General features: G+C 43.6%; 1 protein-coding gene across 3 annotated transcripts in view; it reads left to right on the forward strand.

Annotated features, from left to right (window-relative positions):
- Nucleotides 1-7,936, forward strand: part of Mdh1b (malate dehydrogenase 1B) — a 29,570-nt gene extending 21,634 nt beyond the window's left edge. For all 3 annotated transcript variants that reach the window (XM_045148182.1, XM_045148184.1, XM_045148183.1), the window contains 3 exons: nt 1,680-1,760; nt 5,131-5,199; nt 7,401-7,936. In XM_045148182.1, the coding sequence (XP_045004117.1) occupies nt 1,680-1,760; nt 5,131-5,199; nt 7,401-7,429 (179 nt within the window). In that variant the 3' untranslated portion in view covers nt 7,430-7,936. The remainder of the gene's footprint in view (nt 1-1,679; nt 1,761-5,130; nt 5,200-7,400) is intronic.
- The last annotated feature ends 12,147 nt before the right edge of the window (nt 7,937-20,083 follow it).

Below are 20,083 nucleotides of genomic sequence, written 5' to 3' on the forward strand. Positions count from 1 at the left end.
AAGTCAAGGACCATGAAATTATAAATCCAGCATGTCAATGTAGAATGTCCTGCAAAAATGTCCAGCTGCTTGGATACAGGAGTGAAATGTTCCCGATTTGTAGCAAACCCCAAAATATAGAGCATACTACCACTTCGTGAAATTTGAATGAAAATTGCACTATACTGTATTTCCAAAAAAATATGACATTTTCTATGCCAACTTTATTTGGAATGTCAAGTTATTACCACTCCCAAAAGCCGTCCCCCCCCCGCCCCCATCCTTGTCCTTCTTTTACTGGTACTTTAAATACATGAAGAGGTGATTCGGTCAGAAGAACTGAATATGGAATGGAAAACCCATCCCACTTTGTATGTTTACTTAGCACTTGAGTAATAAGGAGGGGAGGCAAGGAGGTTTATAGTAATGGCAAGATTGCAGATGAAGTCGCTTTGGAGATCTATATGGCATAGAGAGAGAAATAAACAGAAATAAAATTTAAAAGTCCAATGAAGGGTGAGACTGAAAGTATCTAATATTCCAACCATCCAACACTTACTGCCTTTCAAAATAAAGTGATTAAAAAGAAATTGGCAGAAGCCAACAGAAGGCTATTGTTTAAGACCAGAATCGATTTAGAGGTCAAAGTTCAGGCGATAGGAGAAAAGGCAAAGTGATCTCCAGGAAAAAAAAAAAGGGGGGGGGGATGTGGGCAGAGTGTGGTTAAGGGTTAGTTTGGGCTGATACTAAACTACCCAAAACTCAGTCAAACCAAAGCAACTCAGGCTCAATGAAGGTGGTGGCTATAGGCCTACACTTATATAAGAGTCCAGTGGCTTTAACTCAAAATGTCTTGTCAAAATTTCTAGGCCCTCTGGGTGGCTTCCTGAGTTTGGAAGACTAGAGCTACACATTCCTTTTACTAGGCCAAAATGACCCACAAATCTGTGATCTTAAATTTGGCTTCATTGATTGGTAGCAAGTCCTAAATTTCTCATCTGTACTTGTATTAAAGAGAGTTCTGTGAAAGAAATACCAATCTTGAGTCTGTGGTCTTTGGATCTTGACCCCAGAAAACTGCCTCAGAGATTCTAGACTCAGTATCTTGAAAAGTAATGCAGGGCTGGAGAGATGGATTAGTGGTTAAAGTGCTTGTCTGCAAAGCCAAACAACCCTGTACCCACATAAGCTGGATGCCCAAAGTGGCGCATACAACTGGAGTTTGTTTTCAGCAACTAGAGACCCTGAATGCGCTCTCTCTCTCTCCCTCTCTCTCTCTCTCTCTCTCTCTCTCTGTGTGTGTGTGTGTGTGTGTGTCTGCTTAAAAATAAATAAATAAAAAGGAAAGTAAAGAGATGGAGCTATAGAAGAGGCTGAAGTGGCAGAGGGCGTGTTTAGCATACACAAGGCCCTGGGGAACCCCTTGTGTGTAATCGTGCATGCCTGCAATTCCAGCACTTGGGGAGGTAGAGGCAGGAAAAGCAAAAGTTCAGGGTCATATTTGAATACACAGTGAGGCCAACTGAGCTGTATAAGACCCTGGAAAGAGAAAGTGGGGAGAGGAGAGAGGGAGAGAGAGAACAAGGGGTGTTGTACCCTCTTAGTTCAGAGATCTCTATTAATTTACCAATGAGATGATTTGTGTGTGAGGTTTGCTAAATCTCTTCAACTAATTTAACACTTAATTTCCTGGCATTTAGAAGAGGAATTAACCCAAAAACATGAAGAATTTCTAAAATCTATCAGGGATGGCAAGCAAGGAAGGCCCAAGGTGGTAGATGGTGAGTACACTGAAGTGAAACAGCATCCTTGTTTTAAAACTGAGAACCAACGCTAAGTTTTAGAGAAAGGATTGATCATGCATTAGGCATAAAATCGTTTAGGTTTTAATTATCTGCATCTCAAAAAATAAGAACTATTTTATTTATTTTATTATTATTATTATTTTTTTGGCTTTTCAAGGTAGGCTGTTGCTGTAGCCCAGGCTGACCTGGAACTCACTGTGTAGTCTCAGGCTGGCCTTGAACAGAGATTCTCCTACCTGTGCCTCCCTAGTGCTGGGATCAAAGGCGTACACCACCATGCCTGGCACTTAAACCCTGGGAGAAAATTACCAGGTATTTCTTGAGCACTGTCTAAGTGCTTGTTGCTATGAGCAGCTGGAGGACACAATAAGAAACTTCTAGATACGCAGACTGTAGGAGGAAAGGAACCAAGATCTAGGAACTGCCAAGACACACAAGGGATCTAAAAGCATAACAGAACAGTTCAAGGAGGTCAAAATGAAGGAAAATACAGGATAGGCCATCTGAAAACTCACAAGGAGAGGAAAGATCTTCTAATGTATAAGGAAGAAAAATTAAACATGTCTTGAAATCTATATGGGAATTAAGGTGACTAAGGCTAAACAAGTTAGGTCATTCTTATGCAGAAACAATGATAGATGGGTCACACAAGGTGAAGACATTCTGTGGTACAAGACTGTTGTACAGTAGTCTGCACGCAGTTAACAGCATTGTATTGTATACTCAAAATGTTAATAAGGTAGGCTTCATGTTATATGTATTATATCACAAAATGATGGAAAGAGGGAGAGAGACAGGGAGGGAGGGAGGGAGGGAGGGAGGAACTGTGCTAGGTGGTAGGTATGTTAAAAATAAATCAAACATGGTTCCAGCCCTCAAAAGTACTAAACACCATGGGGCCAGTACCCTATTGACCGATGTCTTAGTTTGTCCAGGCTGCTACAACAAATGAACATAAGCTAGGTATCACATACACAGCTGTTCAAGGGGCTTGCAAAGGCAGAGGTATTGCAGATTCAGTGTGTGGTCAGAACCAGTTTTCTGGTATAGATGACACCTTTCACTGTCCTTACATAGTGGACAAGGATAAATGAATTCCCATTGGCCTCTTTTATGAGGATGTCAGCCCATTTGTAAGGGCTTTAACCTTACAACCTAATCAGCTCACAAACATCCTACATCTTAGTATACTCATGTTAGGGTTTAGGTTGCAACACATGAATTGGTGCCAGTATAGGACACCAACATTCATGTTATGCCCAGTTCTCGGCACCCCCAGTGACCACCAAGGAGAACCAAACACGTATGCAAGGGCAAGGAGATTTAATTCGGGCTTAAGCTCGGTCTCTTGACTTCAACGCAGTGGATCCATACAAGAGCCCTGAGTAGTGGGAGGGTAGGGTTTTTATAGGGATTTGAACCTAGAAGAAGGGGATGGGTACATGATTGGTTGATTTAAACAGTAACTGCCCCTATACTCTTCTGATTGGCTTAGGATTTTGGCGGCCAAGTTGGTGGGCGGGAGCTAGGTAACTAAGCAACAAACAGCAATAACATTTGTATGTATTTCGATTGGCCGAGATAGGTAGTAGGAGGGACAAATCTCTTAATTGGCCCGGGCAGGGAGGTAGAAGAGACAAGTCTTCGGCAAGTCCTGGGCAGGGGTCAGGGCAGCCGCCCCTTTGTTCCTTTGTCTAAGCTAAACTTGTAACTTAGTCCTAACCAGGGCAGCACTCTACTGAAGCCTGACATGGCATCATTCAGTGTCTGGGTCCTTCAATTCAGACCTTATCAAGAGGTGAGTGCTCTGATAAGGAAGCAGTCTAGAATACAGTGGGAGCACACTTGAAACTTCCTAGAGCAGATGACATGGGAGTGGGATAAAAGGATGGCAGGGTTCACTCATGTGTTGTAGAGAAAAGGTATGCACGTGGAGGGGAGGGGAGGGGAGTTAAGGGGCTGTGCAAGGCATCCTGCCAGAAGGAAAATAGTGAAGGAGTCCTTTCAGGCAACCAAGACAAACCTGGGGTAATAAAAACTTGTTTCCAAGAGGATGCAAAACAGGACAAGCAACCCTGGGAAGTAGGTAAGGGCCATGCTTTGTTTAGCTGTAGGGTTGATGCCTGGAAGATGGTGGAACAAAATATGAAATAGGTGGGATCAGGCCTACTGAACTAATCTGGCTGTATCATTAGCTCTGCAGAGGACTTTTATGCAGCCCAAATCATTGCCCAGAGGTGAGCTTTTCTGAGTCCCAGCCACAGCAGATCTCTTAAGAGGCCTAGATTGTATCTGAGTGCAATGTGATTATTTCTAGGAAGGCCAATCAAGGTTAAACAATACCTCATGAGAAGGTGGAATGCACCAAGACCCTGGAGAAAACTGTTAAGATATGTCAGGAAGAAGGTGACCAGCAGCTCTCAGCTGGAAGGGAGAGCCAATTACAATGTATTCATTCCCTAGAATACTTACAATTTAAATTGCTAATTAAGATTTTAGGTACTTAAACCTCCAATGAAGTGATTTTTGTATGCTAAAAAAATTCTGAGTGGTGGAAAGGTGGAAAAAAAAAACAATATAGGTTATTTAGCAGGCACTTGTAGAATGGACATTAAAATCAAATATATTCTAATGTGCTTTTCATATCATGGGAACAATGTTCATAACCTCCTATGGGTTGTAAAAACAAATTAAAGGTATCAGGAATCAACTTAATCACTAGCATTTTCCCACTGAAATATTATGAAATTAATAAAAGACTAGGGTATTTTTCCCCCAGTGACATAAATAGGAGAGGATAGCAAAGAAGAACAAAGTATGAACAAGGTAAGTATAAAACGATTTTTAAGCGAGGCTTAGTAGCACATGCCTATGAACCCAGCACTCGGGAGGCTGAGGGAGGAGAGTAGTGAATTAGAAGCCAGCCTGGGATACATAGCAAGATCATGTATCAAAACATGACAACATGCTGGGTATGCTGGTGCACGTCTGTAATCCTAGCACTTGGGAGGCAGAGGTAGGAGGATTATTGTGAGTTCGAGGCCAGCCTGAGACTACATAGTGAATTCCAGGTCAGCCTGGGCTATAGTGAGGCCCTACCTCAATGACCCCCAAAAACAAAAGGCTATCTTTTTTAAAGAAATGATATGCAATACTGGATTAGAAAAAGTATTGTTGCATGTAATGTTTGGTTGATTTGTATGTGCACAAATGCATATATTGGGCTGTAATATTAAATGCATTTTTTTTTTACAATGGGTTCTAGTCTACAGTTTGAAAAGCACCAACTTAGAATCTACAGGTGATTAGTCATATTCCAAACCCAACATATCTTATTTAATTTTAGTTTTAGAACAGAGAAGCAGCATGTATTCCCGTGACCGCCTCAAAGGAAGAGACCCAGCTAAGTCCAACGGTGAGTGGAGACACAGGCCGGGTCTCTGTGCTGCTCTTGGCAGTGGCTCCTCCCCCCACATATAAAGATGAAGCTGTGGTAAGAGCATGGAGTTTGGCAGCCAGAGGCACTTGTAAATACCATTTTTTCCTTGCACTTCTTAAACACTTTGAAAGGAGGATAAAATATCAGTGACTGTTTTTTATATTGAAACTGCTTCCATGTTATATTCATCTCAGACTCTTCCAAGACACACTTGCTCAGGCCTGGCCTCACGTATCTCATCATCCTCACAAAACCCTTTCTTTTTTTTAAAGTTTTTTTTATTGTTTATTTATTTATTTGAGAGCAACAGACAGAGAGAGAAAGAGGCAAACAGATAGAGAGAATGGGTGCACCAGGGCCTCCAGCCACTGCAAACGAACTCCAGATGCGTTGCGCCCCCTTGTGCATCTCGCTAACATGGGTCCTAGGTAGTTGAGCCTCGAATCGGGGTCCTTAGGTTTCACAGGCAAGCGCTTAACTGCTAAGCCATCTCTCCAGCCCCCCCTTTCTTTTATTTTTTTTAAATTATTTTTCTTTTTGTTTTTCAAGGTAGGGTTTCACTCCAGCTCAGACTGACCTGGAATTCACAATGTAGTCCCAGGGTGGCCTCGAACTGATAGCAATCTGCCTACTGTGGTGCCAAGACCCCTGACCAGGAGCCAAGACCCCGGGTCACCCAGGAGTCACCCACCACAGAAGCTGAGACACTCAAATGTAAAAGCAGCAGTTTTCTTTATTGCAAACCTAGGCCTGGGCTCCATCCACATAGTCTGGCACAGCAGGAGTGAGAGAGAGAGCCCAGATCCTCAAAGCAAAGGGGTTTATAAAGAAAAAAGATTACTGAGGTTACATCATATTGTGACTTTTAAAATGATTGGTTCTAAGAGGGCGCGTGCGGGAATTTCAGAGAAGGCGCACGTGGGAACTCCAGCTTATCTTAGGTCAGTAACTTGTTTGCAGAACCTATCTTTTGCAAGAGTTGTTTGCAGAACTTATCTTTTGCAAGAGGCTAGAGCCTCTGTGGCTAGGTATCTCTGGAATGTTCTTGGGTGGAGGTTTCTCAGGAATTGAGAGGAGGGGAGGAGGCATACAGCTAAGCAAGTACAGATACAAAAACAAAACTAGCACATTAGTCAGCTAGTTCCTCATCTGAGTCACAATGGCTGTCTGATTTTAAATGGCAGCACCACTGTCCAGCCATTAAGCGAGGTCACAGGAGCCAGGTGCAGCACGTTACTTCTCCTTGGTCTCTCACTACCTCTGCCTCCTGAGTGTTGGGATTAAAGGCGTGTGCCACCATGCCCCACTTACAAACCCCCTTTGTACTCAATTCTTTAAAAATAGCCGAAAGAGCAAGAAGGGTTCCTCTTCAGAAGGGTATGAGAGAAGGAGACTGAGAAAACGAAGTAAGAAAGTTCATCAACACCTGGGATCTTCGCTTTCGGAAGCATTGTTGTGGGTTGTGAGAGACACAGACCCTGGGCAGACATAGCGTGGGTGTTAAAGCACTGGACACTCAGTGGTCACTAAAATTCCCAGAGCCAGGGGCTCTTGGGGTCTTTGTCACCTGGTCATGCAGAACAGCAGACAAGGACAAAAGGAACTTCAAAGACGGACATGTGCACAAATGCATCTGTGCGTTCTGCTCTCAAAAGCATCTGAGTTTTCCCCATATTTTATGAAAAATAAGGTTGATGTGGGTTTCTTTGTGGCTGAGCATTCAGGTTTTTCACTCACACCTCCACACTTTTATTTAAATCCAGTGCAGCTTCCATTCTGAAAATGTACAGCACAGTGGGCTTTGGAATGGGGCTATCTATGGAGAAATAGGATTGGAGCATGGCTAAGAAGCCAGGTCCACAGTCAAAGCAGAGCTGAGGTGGTGGCTGCGTACACAATACAGATGAGAAGTGAAGGTGCCCAGAGAGACAGCACACAGAAATAGTTGAGGTCAAGAAAGAGGCCAGATTTCATTTTGGTGTGTGAAAATTCTAATGAAGGTCTTGCGGCTTTATCTCCCCTGAGAATCTGCCTCATGCATGCATCCCCTGGGTCACTGAGCCAAATTGAATACTGGAACCTGGTGAACAGAGGAGCAAAAGAGAAGCTGAGGAAAACAGAGCCTACTAATGCATTTTTAAAATAGTTACCTCTTTCTGTCTTTCTTCTTTTTGCAGACTCTGAAGACAAAACCAAGGAGCACTAACAGCTGCAATTAGACCAAATTCAAAGCAATCAGAGCAAGCTGTGAACGCCTGTATGCAGGGAAGAGTGACTGGAAGATTTAGATCAACCTTGGGGAATATTATGCTAGGCAGTTACTTAACAGTGACAGCACAGAGTGTCAGAGTTCAATTGTGTTGCCCATCTCCACCCCTAGGTTTGTTGATTACCACATTTCCTCAGAAATAGATGGATAGTAATTGCTATTTTAAAAAATTAAAATGGAATCATCAGTCACTGCATCTATATCTCATCATTCTTCCCAGAGAACCGCCTTTCTTCTTCCTGCTGTTCCCAAGACATGACCCTTGCCCTCCTGTCCTCACCACCCCGCCTCAACCTACAGGGACAGAAGAGTACTTCAATCGGGCTGGCTTTCTCTCCGTCTTCTCCTCTCCCTCCCTCTCTCCCTCAGTGTCTACACTGACACATATTTTTAAATATCTTTCCCCTATTCCAGGCAGTTCAAGCAAGAGAAATACCTTTTTCAAAATATTGATAGACTAGGTTTCTACATGAGGCTGTATCAAAAATAAAAGAGAGCTGGAGAGATGGCTTAGTGGTTAAGACACTTGCCTGCAAAGCCTAAGAACACATGTTTGAATCTCTAGGTCCCACATAGCCAGACACACAGTGACACAAGCACACAATCTTGCGCATGCATATAAGGGGGTGCATGCATCTGAAGTGTGTTCACAGTGGCTGAAAGACCCTAGTGTGTCCATTCTCTCTTGCTCGCTTGCTCACTGCCTTTTTCTCTCAAAAAAAAAAAAAAAATCCTGAATTTGTGATGGTGATATCCAGAGGTCTTTTAAGTACAGCCTGAGAACTTACCTTCTTCGCATGTTTCCAGACAGTGCTAATGCTGCACATCTGAGGACCATACTTGTACATCCGCTACTCGAGGCTATGAGTAGTCATCTCAGCCAGCAGCCTCCTGAGTCCACTGTATGCCCTACACCCAAATACCTTAGTTTGGAATGGACTTTATGACCATGCGATTCTTCTCCAAACTTAGTTGCTTTAGGGTCTCTTGATGCCATCCCCATCTAGACCAGTCCACCAACAATAATCTGCTGTATATTTGCTGCTTCTTTGTCTTTGTGCATTACAATTTGCTCTGTCAAATCACTATGCCTTTATTTTATTTCATGGGGAAGAGAATTATAAGAGTCCCAAGAGAGATAAGGAAGACAAAGATCTCCCTCCTCCCTCTACTCTTGGCTGATGTAAGCATGAACTTGTCTCGTTTATAGCTCCATGTGCATGTGCTCATGTACTGGCCTTGCCATGAGCACCCTGGTCTTAGCCCAGAGCTGAATGCTTTCATTCTGCAGAGGACACAGAAAGGTTGCCCAAGCCTGTAGCAGAGCTTCTGGAAGCAACCTGGTAACCCTCCTAATATGAGTATCTGTTTGTTCCCTATTATTTTTTTTCTGGGCAGAAATTTGAACCCCACAATGATATCTAACCACAAGTCTCTTACTTCACTAGTACAGAGAAGCATGATTTTATACAAAGGTGACATAAGCCAAGGTTTTATGAGGTTCACAGTCTTCCCCCCTCTGGTAGGTATGCTGCCTGTGTGCATCTTGCTCAAGAGCAACATGCAAGAGCCATGCTCACACGATGCTGTTCAATCAGTTTTTCATCCACACCCAAAATTACCTCTGTGGTTACAGAATCTTATAATGAGCCCTCAAGCTTCACTGTGGTTAAGATGTGGTTTGTCCCCCAAATGTTCATGTATTAGAAACATTTCACAGTGTGGCAGTGTTAAGATCCAGTGATTATTTTAAGAGGAGCCTAGGGAGGGCACTCTGTGAGAGAGAAGGGATTAAGGTAGTTTTGTGTGTTCAAGGTGAATGTAAATCTCATCAAGTTGACAACCACAATTAACCATGATACACTGAGGGTAAGACAGGATCAGCATGTTTTTAAACACAGCAGAGAAACTTGCCAGCAGAAGTACCAAAGAAGACAGACCAAAGAGGTATAGGATGAGTTTGAAGAAAAAGGCATATCACAGAATTTTTCATTAACTTTTTTTAGTAATTAGAATTTTGTAGGCTTAGTGCCTTGTATTAAAAATAGCTTTTTAAAAACAAATCTTTATCATTGCACTACATTTCCAAGCCCTGACAAGTTCTCTGTGAAGAAAAGATTACAGAGGTAAGTGTAGATATAAGCGTGAATCTAGGAAACTTTCATAGGAGTTCAGGCAAGAGATACTGATAACTCAGATGGCATTGGGGATGGGCCAGAGTGGAAAATCTGAGTTCAGTTCTAGAGACACCATTCATAAGACTTGAAGGTGTAATGAATATAATGAGTGTGGTAAATAAAAAAGAGAAAGAAAAGGTCACATGGTTTTAGTTTTAACAACTGGGTGCCTTTTCCTGAACTGAGAAATGAGGAGAGAAGACATTTTGGGGTAGAATGGTAAGCCAGGAGCGTGCTGAGTTTAATGTCTAGATTGACATGCCAAGTGATCTACGGAAGGACAGTTAAGAGCAGAGGCCAGGACTAGAGTGGCTATTTTGTGAATTACTTGCTCAAAGGTGGAAAGAGACTGACCTACACATTGTATGTACAGTGTGTGCAGAAGAGAAAAGGCAGAGAAGAGAGACATGAAGATCTACTCTGAAGATGCTTCAGCTTTCAGATGCCAGATCTTGATGCTCCAGTGAAGAAGACACAGAAGAAATGCACTCAGGTTGGAGGAAGACTTTTAACAAGTTACGTAGCAAGGGATTGAGAGACAGTGTTTCTGACAGGGAAGGTGACAAAAGAAAATGAAGGCTGAGCAAGTAAACTGACATAGCAATGTTTAGGGGAGCCATGGTGACTTTACAATGCTGGAGAAAAGTGAAACTGATATGGAAAGGCAGAGGAAGGAAAAGAACCCGTGTTTACATTATTTGACTAGGACTAGAGGTACCACAACAGACCCTAAATGAGGGGAAATGCTATAAAGGGCATTATGTACAAATTCTGAATAATATCCATTATTGGGCCAATATTTTGTAAAAATGCTAGATTTCCTGATTTTAAAATTTGTGCAGTTGGGCTGGGAAGATGGCTTAGTGGTTAAGATGCTTGCCTTCAAATCCAAATGACCCAGGTTTGATTCCCCAGATACCACATAAGCCAGATGCATAAGGTGGTGTATGGGCATGGAGTCCATTTGCAGCATCTGGAGGCCCTGGAACTCCCATTCTTTCTCTCTCTATCTGCCTCTTTCTCCCTCTTTCTCTCTCTCTCAAGTAAATAAAAATTGGAAAAAAAAAAACTGTGCTACGGCTACATACAGGAATCTGCTGATCATTAAGAAATACTTAAGATTAAGGGCTAATGGGCTGGAGAGATGGCATAGCGGTTAAGCGCTTGCCTGTGAAGCCTAAGGACCCCGGCTCGAGGCTGGATTCCCCAGGACCCACATTAGCCAGATGCACAAGGGGACGCACGCATCTGGAGTTCATTTGCAGTGGCTGGAAGCCCTGGCACACCTATTCTCTCTCTCTCTATCTGCCTCTTTCTCTCTCTGTCACTCTCAAATAAATAAATAAAAATCTTTAAAAAAAAAAGATTAATGGCTAAAAGTTGGCATGTAATTTACTTTCAAGTAGCTAAGAACAAAATCACAATGTGTATGTTTATAGTAATAATTTGTGAAGTTGCATGAAGAGTATATGACTATACTATTCCTCCAATTTCTGTGTATTTGGAAATTATGAAATCAAAAGTTTAGTAAGAAAAAGCTAAGACAAATCAGAGAAATAAGTGGTAGATTTAGCCATGAAACATGAAAGCATAGATATTGGTTCACATAGTAATGGTATTTCCTTTGTTCACATGACATGATGCATAGTTTTAGATACTTGAGCCATGAATTCATGTCTTCTATAAGGTTTTTTTTTCCTGAACATTCTGTAATATTTGCACCGTTTTGAGTTTAATCCTTCTATATTCTTTTAAAAATATTAAATTAATTTATTTATTTGAGAGAGAGAAAGTGACAGAATGGGTGTGTGTCAGGCCTCTAGCCACCACAAATGAACTCCAGACATATGCGCCACCTTGTGCATCTCGCTTATATGGGTTTTGGAGAATTGAACCAGGGTCCTTAGGCTTTGTAGGCAAATGTCTTAACCACTGAGCAATATCTCCAGTCCCTAATCCTTCTACTTTATAACTATATTGTTGAAACATTTTTAAGTCCTTATCTTGCTCCATAAAGTATGACCCTTGCTATGAAATGAGAAACAAAAAAAATTAAAACGATAAGTATTTGTAGGTGATACACCTATGAAATCATTTTCCCAATATACTGACACAGCTTGGAATAAACTAGGTTTCAGTGAGAAATACATGGAAAGAGAGTCAGTGCTCATGGATTATAATTAATATTGTAGAAATGTGCAAACTACCCAAAATGACATAAGGTTCCGTTCAATTCCAATCAAGCATAGTCATTCGTGTACACATCACTGAGCAGATCTGCAGTCCAATCAGACAGGAATCTTGGGTCCATCATACCATACAGGTAGCTGAAAAAATCCCCTTTTCTGAGCATTTGAACAGAACAGCAGCAAGAAGAGCAAGAAGTCACGTTTTAAAAGAATCCTGATAAGTCAGTACCTAGGTAGATCTAGAAAAAAAAAGTTCATCCAGAGCAAGTGATGGGGGACTATCCTCTAAGCCCTGGCCTGTAGAATCCCTCTAGCCAGAGAGGAAAGCCTGAGTTGGAGCTGAGTAGTATTCCACATGGAGCAGATCTATTCTGAGCCATAGGCTGAAATGAGACTACTAATCCCTGGAGGAGGGACAGGCAGTGGAAAAGTGATTAAACACGATGAGGTCTAAGACATGCTAGTGAAAACCTTGCTGACAGCCCTTTCCAATTCTAGTTATAATACTCAGTGCTCAGCCCATGAACTGTGTGTATCCTCTGATTGTGGGGCAAGCAACTCAAAGATCAGCACAGGAAGTACAATACCATTCAAGTTCTGCTATCACCAGAAGATACAACCCCATATAGCCAGACAAGGAAAAGCAAGATGGCAGATAGAGAGGCTGCTTTTGCACTGAGGTTTGTGATGACATAGACAAAGTCTGCCCCTGAGCTCAGGCAAGCGACCACACAGAGAGAATCTGTAGATCATACCTTAACTTAGACAAGTGACCACATCTAATTTTAATTTTGTAAACCATTCATGGTGGTTTGAGTCAGATGTCTCCCATAAACTCATATGTTCTGAATGCTTGGCCCTAAGCTGGTAGCAATTTATGAAAGGAGGCATTGCTGGGGGAGTGTGTCCCTGGGGGCAGGATTATTGGCATGACAGCCAGCTCCCCTTTGTTAGAGGGTGGTACACTCTCCGGCTGCTGTTTTCACCTGCTGTGGCAAGAAGGCGATGTCCAGCCTCTGTTCATGCCATGCTTTCCCCACCACCTTGAAGCTTCTTCTCAACACTGTGAGCCAAAATAAAAACTTTCTTCCTATCAGCTGCTTCTGGTCAGGTGCTTTGTCCAGGCAATGAGGAGGTAACTGCAACACCCCTTTCTCTGTGACAGGCTCTCCAGAAGGGCGCATGCTGAGTCCGAGTCTGGGGAATCTCCCTGCCTCTGTCTCCTGAGTGCTGAGATTGCTTTAGGTTGCCTGACTGCATTTCTTCTTCTTAAAAATATTTATTTCATTCCAAGGGCGTGGGGGAATGGGCACTGTAGGGCTCCATGCCACGTTGTGCATCTGGCTTTATGTGGATGCTGGGGAATCAAACCTGAGTCTTTAATAATTACATTTAATAATAATTAGCTTTCTTAGCACCATCCTGAATGCTATTCGATCTTGAGACATCCTCCAGCAAACACAATAGTCCATTATATTTGAGTTCCACATCATTCAAGCTCTCAGGACATGGTCAGAGTGCAGTCACTTTTTTGAGAGCATGAACTACCTCTAGCCCAGTTCCCGATACAGCGCTGATTCCCCTCTGAAACTTCATGAACCAGGCCTCCACTTTCTATGTTTTTACCAGCATTCTTACCTTCTAAACTTCCATTAGAATGGCCCATTAAGGATTTCAAGGGCTTTTCCAGCCCCAAATTCCAAACTCTTCCATATTCATTCTGCAAACCATTTTCAAAGGCCTACAAACTACAAATCAGGTTTATCACATAAGCAACCCCATTGCTTGGTACCAACTTTCTATGTCAGTTACTTTCTCATTGCTGAGAACAAAGACCTGACCAGAAGCAGCATAAGGAAGGAAGGAGAGGTTATTTCAGCTTACAGTTCCAAGTTACAATCCTTAGTGATTGGGAAAACATTACTGCAGGATCTCAAAGCAGAACTGGCTCTATTTAGCCCACAGTGAGGAAGCACAGAGAAATGAATGCTGGTACTCAGCTATCTTTCTTCTTCTTCTCCTCCTCCTCCTCCTCCTCCTCCTCCTCCTCCTCCTCCTCCTCCTCCTCCTCCTCCTCCTCCTCCTCCTCCTCCTCCTCCTCCTCCTCCTCCTCCTCCTCCTCCTCCTCCTCCTCCTCCTCCTCCTCCTCCTCCTCCTCCTCCTCCTCCTCCTCCTCCTCCTCCTCCTCCTCCTCCTCCTCCTCCTCCTCCTCCTCCTCCTCCTCCTCCTCCTCCTCCTCCTCCTCCTCCTCCTCCTCCTCCTCCTCCTCCTCCTCCTCCTCCTCCTCCTCCTCCTCCTCCTCCTCCTCCTCCTCCTCCTCCTCCTCCTCCTCCTCCTCCTCCTCCTCCTCCTCCTCCTCCTCCTCCTCCTCCTCCTCCTCCTCCTCCTCCTCCTCCTCCTCCTCCTCCTCCTCCTCCTCCTCCTCCTCCTCCTCCTCCTCCTCCTCCTCCTCCTCCTCCTCCTCCTCCTCCTCCTCCTCCTCCTCCTCCTCCTCCTCCTCCTCCTCCTCCTCCTCCTCCTCCTCCTCCTCCTCCTCCTCCTCCTCCTCCTCCTCCTCCTCCTCCTCCTCCTCCTCCTCCTCCTCCTCCTCCTCCTCCTCCTCCTCCTCCTCCTCCTCCTCCTCCTCCTCCTCCTCCTCCTCCTCCTCCTCCTCCTCCTCCTCCTCCTCCTCCTCCTCCTCCTCCTCCTCCTCCTCCTCCTCCTCCTCCTCCTCCTCCTCCTCCTCCTCCTCCTCCTCCTCCTCCTCCTCCTCCTCCTCCTCCTCCTCCTCCTCCTCCTCCTCCTCCTCCTCCTCCTCCTCCTCCTCCTCCTCCTCCTCCTCCTCCTCCTCCTCCTCCTCCTCCTCCTCCTCCTCCTCCTCCTCCTCCTCCTCCTCCTCCTCCTCCTCCTCCTCCTCCTCCTCCTCCTCCTCCTCCTCCTCCTCCTCCTCCTCCTCCTCCTCCTCCTCCTCCTCCTCCTCCTCCTCCTCCTCCTCCTCCTCCTCCTCCTCCTCCTCCTCCTCCTCCTCCTCCTCCTCCTCCTCCTCCTCCTCCTCCTCCTCCTCCTCCTCCTCCTCCTCCTCCTCCTCCTCCTCCTCCTCCTCCTCCTCCTCCTCCTCCTCCTCCTCCTCCTCCTCCTCCTCCTCCTCCTCCTCCTCCTCCTCCTCCTCCTCCTCCTCCTCCTCCTCCTCCTCCTCCTCCTCCTCCTCCTCCTCCTCCTCCTCCTCCTCCTCCTCCTCCTCCTCCTCCTCCTCCTCCTCCTCCTCCTCCTCCTCCTCCTCCTCCTCCTCCTCCTCCTCCTCCTCCTCCTCCTCCTCCTCCTCCTCCTCCTCCTCCTCCTCCTCCTCCTCCTCCTCCTCCTCCTCCTCCTCCTCCTCCTCCTCCTCCTCCTCCTCCTCCTCCTCCTCCTCCTCCTCCTCCTCCTCCTCCTCCTCCTCCTCCTCCTCCTCCTCCTCCTCCTCCTCCTCCTCCTCCCAACCCATAAAATAGTGCCAGCCACAGTTAAGTTGGATATTCTACCTCAATTAATTCAAACAATATCATCTCTTACAGGCATGCCCAGAGGCTAATGTAATCTATCATCAAAAAGTCTAGGTCCTTCCCCGGGACTCATGTTAGCCAGATGCACAAGGGGGAGCACACGTCTGGAGTTCATTTGCAGTGGCTGGAGGCCCTGATGTGCCCATTCTCTCTCTCTCTGTGTCGCCCTCAAATAAATAAAAAATGAATTTTAAAAAAGTTTAAAAACAAAGTCTAGGTCCTGTCAAGTTGACAATATCAACCATGGAAACCTGATACCAAGGCCATATACAGCAAGAAAGAAAAATTATGTTCTAATCTTTCTTGTGAATATAGATGTAAAAATTATCAATGAAATACAAACATGGAGATAGAAAGATAACTAAAGCACTTGCTGTGTAAACACGAGGACCTGAGTTCAGATCCCAGAACCCACATAAAGCCAGATGCTACAACGTGTGAAAGCAAAGACTGACATTTTAGGTTGTCTTCTGACGTGTGCTATTTCACAGGCACACCCACATGCACATGGACATGCACACACATACAAAAATTGAAAAGAAATGAGTAAAATAAAAATAATTCAACAAGACATTAAAAAATCATTCATGCCAGACATGGCAACACATACTTTTAATCCCAGCACTCAGGAAACAGAGTTTTGGAGGATTGCTGTGATTTCATAGCCAGCCTGGGGTAACAGAATAAATTCCGGGTCAGCCTGGGCTAAAGTGAGACCCTACTTCGAAAAAAAAAAGGAAAAAAAAATCATTCTCCATAATCAAGTTGGCTCCAGACTACATATGCAAATCAGTAAATGTAATGTTCACGTAGTCTCAAGGTCAGAAATCACATGGCCATTAGTAGATGTTAATAGATGTTGAAAAGAGCTTTATAAGGCTAGGCACCTTTAATCCCAGCACTTGGAAGGCTATCTGGCTATGTATGTATGTATGTATGTATGTATGTATGTATGTATGTATGTATGTATGTATGTATCTATCTATCTATCTATCTATCTATCTATCCATCTATCATTTATCTAGCTACCTATCATCTATCTATCCTTCTATATCTCATTATAGTCTTCCAATGTGCATGCATTAGCTAGACAGTAAACAAAACCCTGGTTGACTCAGCAGTACCTATGAGCAAGAAGGGGCCATTTCCCAGTTTCTAACAGGTATGGAAGGCACTTGTCTAATGCAGGGTAAATTGAGGTGGTAAAGAAATACTGAGCCCTCTTTCTACTTGCTTCCTCGAGGTGGAGCTATCTAAGAAGACAAATATTCAATTACCAATTAGCATTAGAGAGGCTATCAAGTTAAAAAATATCTCCTTGATTGTCATTTTTAAAATTGCAACAACTGGGTTTGTTTTATGACTTAAAACATCTGCAAATAGAAGTGAGGGGAGGAGACGTAAGAGGTGAGCAGAAGAGTTGATGAGACTCTGAGCTGAAGCCAGGTTTCACGACAGTAATTACAGAGTTCCACTGAGCAGAAGCAGGTGAAACTGAAGGTCTGAGCCTTTTCTCTCAGCCTGTCCACAGTCCAGCAAAGCTTGAGATCATCAGTGTTGATGTGCCTAAAATACTTTTCCCAATACCCAGTTCATTTGACTGGAACTTTTCATTTATTCAACATCCAAAATTTCAGTTTTGAAGAGACTAGTAGTATGGAATTAATACTTTTCAAAAAGTAAAAATAAACCTGTGGCTGGAGAGATAGTGTGTTCATTCATTTGCAATAGTAAGAGGCCCTGACCCCTTTCAAATTAATAAATTATCTCTTTATTCACAGAATTAATCACTGCTAGCTATATTCCTATCTGAACACAGCAGAATTCATGAAAACTTTAAAATATTATTCATTGCCAACTCCTCAGATACTATATTATGTCTCAGTGCACATAAAATGTACAAAATAAAAGTTGCACCTTGAATCTGCCATCTTCAGCTAGGTATAGATTTCATGTGAGATAGATTTGCTTTCTTTCTGGATTTTTGTCCAGTTATAGAAATCAACATTATATACATATGTGAGTATATGTGTGTGCGTGTGTGTGTGTGTGTGCAAATAAAACTGATTGACCTTTTTCTCACCTCTTTATCCCATTGTCGCCCAATGATGTATCAATTTTCATTTGTCTAATATCCAACTTTCAGTTTCGAAGAGACTAATAGTATGGTACTCATACTTTTCAAAAAAATAAATAAATAAGCCTGGGGCTGGAGAGATGGTGTGTTCATTCATTTGCTGTATTAAGATGCCCTGATCCCTTTCAAATAAATTAATTTTTAAAACTTTATTTATGTAAGTAAAAGAGTGGGTAATCAGTCTGGCAAGACAAATATTAGGGAGACTCACGAAAAGGACAAGAAGAGAGAGCGGGACGCTGAGCTCAGGATGAATCATGAGTCATCTCTGTCATATGCACAGGGGACCAGGAAACATTGCACAGGACGTGCTCCATTGCAGTTTAGTGCTTCCCTCACTGCCAGCCAGAGAACCCTCTCCAGGGAGTTGGCTATAGATGTTGAGGTGACTCAAAATTCATCAAAACATAAAATCAGAGGCTGTCTAGAGCTCACCACTAAAGGAGACTTATAACACACCATCAAAGGCTCAGGGAACATTGTGGAACAGGAGATGGAAAGAATGTAATAGCCACAGGGAAGGAAGGCATACTGTGGGGCGCTGTCCCCCTGACAGGAAGTGACTGTTACTTGCATGACCCCATGGTGATTTCCAGAGCCCCCACTGGGGTGGGCCTTCTGTGTAGTGAGGCAGGGAAGAGGGGATGAAAGGAAACACCATGATGGGAATATCACCAATTTACAGAATGTTCTTATATTAAAGTGCTCAGGAAAATTGCTTTTTTAAAAAAGTAGTAATTCTTGGACTTCATATTCACTTTTCAAACTGATATGTATTGCAGAACATTCTAGATCGTGGTAGAGACATTTTGGCTTTCCAGCTACTACACATGGAGTGAAATTCCTATGCTTTGATGTTTTAGGTTCGAATGTTTTGGTGAGATATTATAATCAGCCACGTCCCTTCCCATAATACTTCCATAGTTGGCAACCTGATGACCTTAATGGTAAAGTGCTAATACATTTAGTACATGTAATACTACTTTGTAAATATACTAATAAGATTGGAATAGTTAATTTTAAAATCTGGACTTCTTTAGAAATAGAGCATTATTAGATTATATTCAAAAGTTAGGAAGAAATGTAAATTCATCAAAAATTGGGCTGGAGAGATGGCTTAGCAGTTAAGGCACTTTTCTGTGAAGCCTAAGGACCCAGGTTCCATTCCCCAGTATCCAGATGCACAAGGTGGTGCATGTGTATGAAGTTCATTTGCAGTGGCTAGAGGCCCAGGTGTGCCCATTCTCTATATCTGCCCCTTCCTCTCTCTCAAATAAATAAATAAAATAGCTGGGCATGGTGGTGCTTGCCTTTAATCCCAGTACCTGGGAGGTAGAGGTAGGAGGATTTCTATGAGTTCAAGGCCATTCTGAAACTACAGAGTAAGTTCCAGGTCAGTCTGGGCTAGAGTTAAGACCCTATCTTGGGGGAAAAAAAAAATAAAGTAAAAAATAAGATAATTATTACCTTGGGCTGGAGAGACTTTTCAGTGGTTAAGTGCTTTTCCTACTCAAGTATTAGGACTTGAGGGGACCTAAGACCTCCAGTGTTCAGGTGTCCAGATCTTGTGTAAGACAGCTGGATGGAGCCATTCGTACCTGTGACCCCAGCCCCACAAGGAAGCAGAGACTCAAGAAACATTGGAGCTCCCAAAGCTCCAGAATCAGTCAAAAGAGACTGGCTCAAAGCAAAACCAGGCAGAAGAGAGATGGAGCACCACCCCTGATATTCCATTCCAGCCTCCAGGGGCAAACTACCCTTCCCAGAAGGGGAGCAAAGGGTGCTGCAAGGGCACACACCTGTACCACCCCCCCCCCGACACACATAGACACACCAAACTACACACATATGCAAACACAGTAAAAGAAAGTTTAAAAAATGAAAGTTACTATCCTGTTGAAGGCTGGTGATATATTAAGTGCCTTTTATAAATGTGTCTATGTGTATTTTATAAATACATGTCTGTGTTAATAAAAGAATTAATCATTTGAATTTGCTTGCATTCCCGTGTAACTCTGTTCTGGTAAAGTGATTGTCACCTGGGATTTGGTGACCTACTTACCCTTCCTTGATCTCTGTGGTGACTCTGGTTCTCAGCGGCACCAAGAAGATATTCTACTTTTCTTCCCCACACACGAAACTAATACCAAAGTGAGCCTTAGAAACAGAGATGTATGAGTGACCATAAATTATTCAGGATCTTTATCACTAATGAATGAGTTTCAGCGAGCTCTTCAAAACAGAGCAGACTCCAACATCACTGGTCTGTATGCAATGGCTGGGCAGTCAGAACAGGAAGTCAGCTCTGCGTGAGAATGCCCCATCTGAGAACCCGGCACTTCTGGGCATTTCCTTCTTCCAGAACATCTGAGTTATTCCTACAGGGCGTTTGGCTAATGTACTACTCCAGGGAAACAGAGAAAGGTAAGGACCATACATTTTTTCTCTATGTGTATGAGTGCGTTGGAACCTCTTACCACTGCAAATGGAATGACAGAATCTTTTGCACCCAGATTGAAGTGGATGGCTGGGGAATTGAAACTGGGTTGGCAGGCTTTGCAAGTAAGTGT

Source organism: Jaculus jaculus, chromosome 4 (genome assembly GCF_020740685.1).
Source record: "Jaculus jaculus isolate mJacJac1 chromosome 4, mJacJac1.mat.Y.cur, whole genome shotgun sequence".
In the NCBI taxonomy this organism is placed as follows: domain Eukaryota; kingdom Metazoa; phylum Chordata; class Mammalia; order Rodentia; family Dipodidae; genus Jaculus; species Jaculus jaculus.